This window comes from Apteryx rowi, unplaced genomic scaffold (genome assembly GCF_003343035.1).
Source record: "Apteryx rowi isolate R43461 unplaced genomic scaffold, aptRow1 scaffold_253, whole genome shotgun sequence".
Taxonomy (NCBI): domain Eukaryota; kingdom Metazoa; phylum Chordata; class Aves; order Apterygiformes; family Apterygidae; genus Apteryx; species Apteryx rowi.
The window spans coordinates 453,727-461,897 of NW_020448897.1; the positions used below are offsets into that span (position 1 = coordinate 453,727).

General features: G+C 53.0%; 1 protein-coding gene across 2 annotated transcripts; it reads left to right on the top strand.

Moving 5' to 3' along the window:
• The first annotated feature begins 215 nt into the window (after window positions 1-215).
• EMX2 (empty spiracles homeobox 2) lies at window positions 216-6,747 on the top strand. Of its 2 annotated transcripts, XM_026067067.1 has the most exons (3): window positions 216-889; window positions 3,017-3,201; window positions 6,108-6,747. In XM_026067067.1, exons 1-3 carry the CDS (start codon window positions 499-501, stop codon window positions 6,273-6,275), a joined length of 744 nt encoding a protein of 247 aa, XP_025922852.1. In that variant the 5' UTR covers window positions 216-498; the 3' UTR covers window positions 6,276-6,747. The 2 variants fall into 2 exon arrangements, with proteins under 2 accessions (XP_025922852.1, XP_025922855.1); XM_026067070.1 differs by lacking the exon at window positions 3,017-3,201 and having other exon boundaries at window positions 6,108-6,211.
• Window positions 6,748-8,171: the final 1,424 nt, after the last annotated feature.

Sequence of the window (8,171 nt, forward strand, 5' to 3'; positions counted from 1 at the left end):
GCGGCTCCATCCCTCCCGATGGCGCTGCCCGGCGCTCGCCTCCCCTCTGACGCACTTTAAAGAGTCTCCCCCTTCAACCTCAAGGCGAGTAATAGCGACCAATCATCAAGCCATTTACCAGGCTTCAGAGGAAGCTGTTTATGTGATCCCAGCACTAATTAGGCTCATGAACTAACAAATCGTTTGCACAACTTGTGAAGGGGCCGATCACATCCATGGATTGTCTTTGGACTTAGGGAGGGRGGGGGGGGGGCGACCGCCTTTTCCTTGCAGGAGGGAAACTTCTCTCAGCAACTTTTTTTGTGTGTGTGCGTGGTGCGTGTGTGTCTTCCTTTTGGGTACCGCTGGCTGCCGCTGCCTCCTTTCCTCCAGCCCCTGTCTATTTATGTGTGTATCTATCCCTCCTCAAGTCACTCCCTGCTGCAAACTTCCCCGGATCGCCTCCCGCGCACCAGAGAGCCAGGCAGAGATTTGGTCGGGGACTCTCGCCGCGGCAGCATGTTTCAACCCACACCCAAGCGGTGTTTCACCATCGAGTCGCTGGTGGCCAAAGACAGCCCCTTGCCCGCGTCTCGCTCCGAGGATCCTATCCGGCCGGCGGCGCTGAGCTATGCCAATTCCAGCCCGATGAACCCTTTTCTCAACGGCTTCCACTCCACCGGCAGGGGGGTCTACTCCAACCCGGACTTGGTCTTTGCAGAGGCCGTCTCCCACCCGCCTAACCCGGCCGTGCCGGTCCATCCCGTGCCCCCTCCCCATGCCCTGGCCGCCCACCCCCTGCCCGCCTCGCACTCCACGCACCCGCTCTTCGCCTCGCAGCAAAGGGACCCCTCCACCTTCTACCCCTGGCTAATACACCGGTACCGGTATCTGGGCCACAGGTTTCAAGGTACGTGCAACTTTTCTTTTCCCTCTTGTCCGCCCCGCCATCCCCCAGTCCCAGCCGGTCTGCCCGCGGCGCGTCCCCGCGGCTGGGTGGTGGTTGCCCGGGGAAGAGGGGGTCAGCCGCGCTGCCGGAGCTCCGGGCTCGGCTTGCCGGAGGGTCTTTTGTGTGCGCCTTCCCCGCCACCGAAGTTCAGGAGCTGTCAGGGCCGAGGGGTTTGGGCTCGGCTTTCTTCTTGTTTTTTATTTTCCCTTCTTTTTTCTTTCCCTTGGAGGAGGGGGGCAGGCAGGAAGGCAAGGCCGGCTGTGGCTTCTGGGTTTGTTTCCTCTGAAGAAACGGGGATTAAAATCAGGGGTACTCCGGGTGGATATTTTTGTTCTTGTGGGTGAAAAGCAACAGAAGTGCCGCGAAGGAAACCGCCTTGCAGAGGGGGAATGGAGGGGTAGCGAGTTTGTGTTCCCCCAGGAAGGCGGCCGTGCCCGCTCCGCGCCGGCCTGCCGGGGCCTTGGCCGGGGCCGGGCCCGCGGGGAGCCACCGCCGCGGCGCCGCTCTCACCCAGGCACACCCGCCCGCCGCGCAAAATCCGTCCCCCCCCTTATTAGTGGGGACGCAGAGAAATGAAACGAATCCCAGGGAAGGAAAAAAAAATCGCAGCGCAGGAGCAACCCTAGGAGTTGGGGCTGCGGGGGAAAGCGAGCCGAGGGGAGAGAGGGCGATTCGGTGTGGAGGGACCGGGCAGGCAGGGAGAGCCTCCGAGTTGCCGAGTGATTAATAACCAGTTGAGGGAAAACAACCAAATCCAGTGGCGCACAATCAATAAAAACCCCCTCGTTTAACCCTTTGCAACCGGCAGCGTCTTCTCCGAAGGGTGAGCTGGTTTCTCCTCTGATGGGTCCAATTTCTATCTCTTTCGTTACACAAAAAAAATCAGCCCCCGCTCGAAGGGATCTATCTGCCTCTTTGAGTATTTTTATTTATTATTTCCGAACGAAAACAAACCACCTGCAGTATGTAATTCCCCGGCTTCCTGCAGCCGAGCCGTTGCACCCGGGTTGGAAAAGGAGAGACTCTCTCCGAAGCAAGGCGGACAGAAATACAAAATGGATTATTACCCTCTCAGAATAAAATTACAGGTTTCGCTCACCAAATTATTTGTCACAGTCATCAGGCGATTGGTAAAGAGCGGTAGATGAAAGGCGGAAATGTCCTGGTGTTGAGCCACAGCCTGATTTCAAACACACCCTCCTCTGCAACGATTTTTAATGCACTTACCGAGAGAGACCCTCGATGTGTTTGCCACCTTGTAAGGACCGGCCCAGAGAAGTGGCAGAGCGCCGTCCTGGAGGGAGAGCCCCGCAAAAAAGTCCCCGACTGCTGCCCCCTCCTCCCCGCTGCTGCAAAGCTCGGGTTTCCTCCCCGCGGCCTCCCCGAAGTTTGGTTGCTGGTTTCCCCGCGGTTCCCCGCGCCCCCACCCCGGACGGAGCATTGGGCAGAGGCCGGCGGCGCGGTGCGCCGCATCGCCGGGGAAACCCCGCGCCGGGGAAAACACCGGCAAAACGAAAAGGAGAGAGAAGAAAAAGCCGCCGGCAGGCGTTTGGGGCGAGGGAAGCGCGGTGAGGCTGGAGGGAGCGGGCTGGAGCTGGGCAGGCGCTGGCTGGCTGCTCCCGGAGCGCCGCGGCCGGCCGCGGAGGCGGGGGCTCGGCCGGGACCGCGCCGCTCGGTTCAGCCCCGATCGCAGCGCCAGGAGGAAATAAATAAGCAAACAGACAAGGGAAGAGTTGAGGATGACGGTGGGTAAGGGAAAGGAGCACTGCTGCAGGATGAAGCCGCAGACTCCGCAGCCGGGCTCTGGCCAATTCTTTAACTTTTTTTTTTTTTTTTTTTTTTAGTGCTCCCAAGGTTGTGTTTTAGTATTTGATTTTTTCCCAGATGTTCTGGAGTCCTCTCCTTCCCCTACTTCTTCTCTCCATCTATTTCTCGAAGGAAAACTAAATAAAGGAGCTTTCTGAAAATAACAAATAGATTTTCTCCTGCGGGTAATGGTGGGAGAAAATAAATTCTGCGCTAAAAAGTCCTCTCGAGTGGGTTTGGGGGAAGGTGTGTTGCTAATCTCTGTTTTTCCCTGTTACCCAGGGAATGAAACCAGCCCGGAGAGCTTCCTATTGCACAATGCACTGGCCAGGAAACCCAAACGGATCCGTACAGCTTTCTCCCCATCCCAATTACTGAGACTGGAACATGCCTTTGAGAAGAACCATTATGTAGTAGGAGCAGAGAGAAAACAGCTGGCGCACAGCCTTAGCCTCACGGAAACTCAGGTAAGGGGAAAGCTCGGAGCGGGCATCTGCGGCCGGGGGTTAAAGCGAAAGTACTTGGACGCACCTTCGGAAAACCAGCCGGCCGGCCCTGAGATGCGGGTAAAAATACCGGCAAATTTTCTGGGAATTTAGGCCTCTAGATCTAATCCAATGGGGTGGAGTGAGGCGTCTCTCCTCGCATGCCTCTCCACGTGCCTGATTATTATAAAACCCTCTCTCGTTTACGGGAACGATCGCCTTTGTTGGAGGCCGGCAGGGCCTCCGCCGGGCATAGGAAGCTCCGGTGCTCTGGAGGCGGTTTCGCTCGCACCGGAGAAACCCCAGCAGAGGCGAGGGGTAGCATGAGCCCCGCGCCGATCGGGGCGGGTAGCAGCGACAATTTCGATTTGCAAATGAAAGGAGCTCCTGACCATTTTTCTGTGGGACTGGTGCCACTCTGAGAAATAGTTGAGTGTCGGGAGTGTGTGTGTGTGGGAAACAAAAACAAAAGGGGGGAAAGAAAACCCTTTTGATGCTGGGGCAGAAATAGAGCTTATCAGATGATTTTTCGCTCATTTCTAGCCCTGCGTCCGGCAGCCGCGAAATAAGGAGCCAGTTCATGATGGCATAAAGTTCAAAAATAAAAGCAGCGAAATTATTAACAACAAGGAATCCCCTTCCCCCCCCCCTTTGGCTGGCTGCGGTCCAAGAGTTCACCGGAGACTATTTCGGTTGTCTGTTTGGAGGGACAACCAGAGACTATGCCGCGTTTCTGCTCCGCGTGTCCCGACCGAGGGTCTCCGCAGACCTCGAGGCCGGCTCCCGCCGGCGGCGCGGGGACCCCCGCGAGCGACGGGCCGCGCGGGCGGGGTGGGCGCGGGCGCGGGCTCCCGCCGAAGCCCCCTCGGGGCCGCGGCCCACGCTCCCCCGACGGCAGGGATCCCCGGCCGCCGCGCCGCCGGGCCAACGGCAAGGGTATTTTTCATGCGGTTTTCTCATCGCCGGAAGAGAGGCCGGGGTTTGGGTTTGTTGTTGTTGTTGTTGCGCTGGGTTTTTGTTTTGTTCCTTTCCAGGAGACTGGTAAAAAGAGGGCTCCAAATGGGGATTGTCTTTGCTACAGTATGTGGCACTGTACTTTAAAAAAACAAAATACCCAGCCGCAGCCTAGTTCAAAGTTCCCAGTAAACAGAGCGTTCTCTGGGAGGATTAAGTTGTAACACTTTTTTTTTTTTTAACTCCTTTTCGTGGGGGAAGTAATAAAGAGGTTGGAGCTTTTGTTTTAAAATGTCTCCCCAACAAAACAATAAAAAGGGATCGCCACTTTTATGAGGTTCTCCGAACAAGGGACCGGTCACAGGCTTATTTCCACTGGAAAGCTGTATTTAAGGTGGTCTTTGTGCTGCTTGATTCCGAAGCTGGTTGGGGTCTTTTGTCCGGATGTCAAACCCCCAGTCCCCTACAAATGAGCTCTCTTTTGGGAGATCAGCGTGCAGAAATGAACCGTCCTCCCCTTCAATTAGCAAACTAAAAGCAAATTAAACTCACCCCTTGTTCCCCGCTCAGCTTTTTAATGGGGGACTTTTGGAGAATATGAAAATGCAGCAGAGATGTGTGTCCGGCCAGGCAGGTCTCTGTTCTGAAGAGGCAGCGAAGCGGGTTAAACCAGCTTATTAAAATGCTCCAGTTCCCTCTTCCCCCCTTGCTGGGGCCTTTATCAGGCACTTTCAGACAGAACCAGAGTCTAAACTGCTTTAAAAAAAATTGTTTACCTTTGGCCGCTACAAGGAGCGTGGCCAACCCTGGAGATAGCTCCCAGATCAATACTATCTGTAATTAAAGCACTGAAGTCAGCTGCCGGATGGTTAAGTCAGATTTATTCGGCTCTGAACAAATTCAGAGCGGCATTTATGACGGCCCTTACAGGTTTCGCCTTAATACGATTGCTCCTGGACGGCAAGTCCGGAGGAGCCGCTCAGGGAAGCGCCGAAAGTTTTAATGCTGGAACTTTTTGTTCCATTTTACTCTATTTTCCGAAAGGAAAAGATCTCTCCCCGCCACCTCCCGCCTCTATCCCGCCGCCCGTTACAAAGCCCGAGGCCTTCGCTGTTCTTTGGGCGCCTCGATCCCTGCTTTGCGCCGGCCCGCGTCGGCCCGGGACCGGAGCCGGGGCCCCCCGAGCGGCGGGGCGGCTCGCAGCCGGGCCGGCTCGGCCTCTCCTGCAGCGGTCCCGGGAGCACTTTCCAGATGTTGAAGGCTTCGGGACACTTCGGCGGGAGCGGGTGGCTCCCCCCTGCCCACCGCTTCCCCGACGGCAGTGTTTGAATTTTGAAAGTTGTTCGCCTCGAATCGACCTTTTGTTTTTCCTCCATTAGATCCTTGGCGCAACATGCGGGCAATATACAGGAAACTCATCCATATTTATAGGCGGCGGGTCCGTGCTCCTACCGGCCCCTGTGCCAGAGGTGTGCACAGGAGGCAGCGAGTGCCTGTGTTTCTGCACATCCGGATATGCGCTCGCTAACCCTGTCGGGGTTTGTGTGGGTGCCCGCGCAGACACACGTATGTCTAGCACGTCTACGGAGTGTGGATCTATACACAGGCATCTGGATGACTCTCCATAGTTATCTGTACGCACGCACGTCGACACAGAGGCATGTATACCTGTGTGCATGTGTTTGCTCTGTAGATGCCTGGACAGGCACAGGCGGAGGTGCCTGTCCCTTTCCATGAGATGCTCGGATAGCGCCGGGCCCAGGCCCCCTTCGCCCCCCGCCAGGCTGGGCCGCGGCGCAGGCCGGGCACGGCGCCGGCAGCGCACGGAGCCAGCAGCGCACGGAGCCCCTGGGCACGTCCAGGGCAGCGGGCGCCGGGCAGCACCCGTGTCCGGGCAGGCGGTGGACTAACGCCCGGTGCCTTTCCCCCCGCAGGTAAAAGTATGGTTTCAGAACAGAAGGACAAAGTTCAAGCGGCAAAAGTTGGAAGAGGAAGGCTCAGACTCACAACAGAAGAAAAAAGGGACTCATCATATTAACCGGTGGAGAATCGCCACTAAACAAGCCAGTCCAGAAGAAATCGACGTCACGTCGGACGATTAAAAACTGGCACTTTTGGACTTTTCAAGCCAGCCAACCGACCAACAGAAAGTGTTAAAGGCTCACACACACCAACGTGGCGGTGAGGGGAAGGGACACCGAGATCTTCAACAAAATGCGATTCCCGACTAGGAGGGCAGCTGAGAGCGAGCGAGAACGAGACTGCAAGAGGTCCAAACTGTGGCACTGCTGGCACAACTCTGGCAAAGGGGATCTGTCAGTCAAAGGCAAACCACCGAGACGAAGTGATTGACAGGTATTCCGTTTCTCGCAGTCCACTTTTAAAAAACATTACGTCAAAAAATTAAAAAAAATTAAAAAAATCTTAAAAAAGAAAAAATAAAAAAACAAAAATTCCAACTTACAGGACATTTTGCACTTCACAGTTTTTTCCGTCTTTAAAAGAAAAATTTCCATAAGCAGCCAAAACCCACACCTGTTTCAGAAACTTGAATTGCATGTGTAAAGCCGTCTGGGCAAAAAAGAAAAAAAAGAAAAAAAAGGAAAAAAAAAGGAAAAAAATTACCCCGTTCCTAAAGACAAAAATGAATTGTAATTTTTCCCTTTAAGACAGGTTCTGTGTGCTTTTTAATTTTATTATACGAGAAATGTGCAGTCTGTAAACATTTTATGATAACTTCTGGCGTCAAAGTGTTTGTGAAAGCTAAATGAAGTAGCGGTAACAAAGCATAGTGTTCCTTCCGAGTGGACAAACACGGTGGGGCAGGGGAGGGACGGGGGGGGGGGTTGGGGCTGGTAATGACTTCTGCTGCCAAAAAGAAAAATCTAATCTAATCTATTATCCACCCCCCCCCCCAATAAATCCCCATTGCGAAACTGGATGATGATTATTTTTAAAAATAAATAAAGCGCAAACCCAGCGACCAGGTTTGGTGGTGGGGATACCTCCCAAGCTGGGAGGATGCAGAAAAAAGGGACTTAAAATCGCCGATTAATTTTTTTTTTTCCTAATAGCCATTTTCATTGGGGCAATTTTCAAGCACTGACCTTATATTATTCCGAGATTATAGAGCTACTAAAAAAAGTGACAAATGTTTCCTTCATGTCTTCTATAACAGAATGTAAATATTTTTGTGTTTTGTGTTTAATTTGTTAGAATTCTAACACACTATATACTTCCAAGAAGTATGTCATTGTCAATATTTTGTCAATAAAGATTTATCAATATGCCCTAAAATGTTAAGCAATATATTTTCCCACTCCCCCAAATTTCTCGGAAACTGATAGTTTTCCCCGTATTTTTAGCTGCTAATTTTGTGCGGTCGGAGCCTGCGTTCTCCTGACCACGCAGCGCATTCCTGAGGCGATAGGCGCATTTTCTTAATGAATTCACTCGCTTGTAAATAGACCTCTAAAAATAAGCGGCAGAGACCCACTTGCTGTAAATAAACACCTTAAAAAAACACCAAAACAAACCCAACCCCTTCCCTGGTTACAACCTGAAGTGCAAACCGACTCGTAATAGGAGAGTTAAACAATTTGGTCTTCAGCAGCCGCAGTCCGCTGAAAGGGAAAGTGCTGGTACAACGGAGAATTCCTTTTCAAAAATATGTATTTTATTTTGCGGGGAGGATTTTTCCTTTCTTTTAAATTCCACTCCCCCACCCCGGTCGTTATCATGAGGAGCAGTTTCTGGGGAGCAAACATTGCACCTCAGCTGCTGCTCTCCCCGCTACTAAAGGGAACGATTCTGGCTGGGTACGGCATAAAGCTCTAACATTAAAGAAGGGGAAAAAAGTTGCTATGGGTCCTTGAGGAAACTAGCTGGTTTTCTGGGGGTACACAGTTGTTTTTTCATGCTTCATTTGCTCCTTAGCCTGATAGACTGCATTAATCAGTTTTATTTCCATTGATAGAGAAACCTCGTCTGCTCTGTTC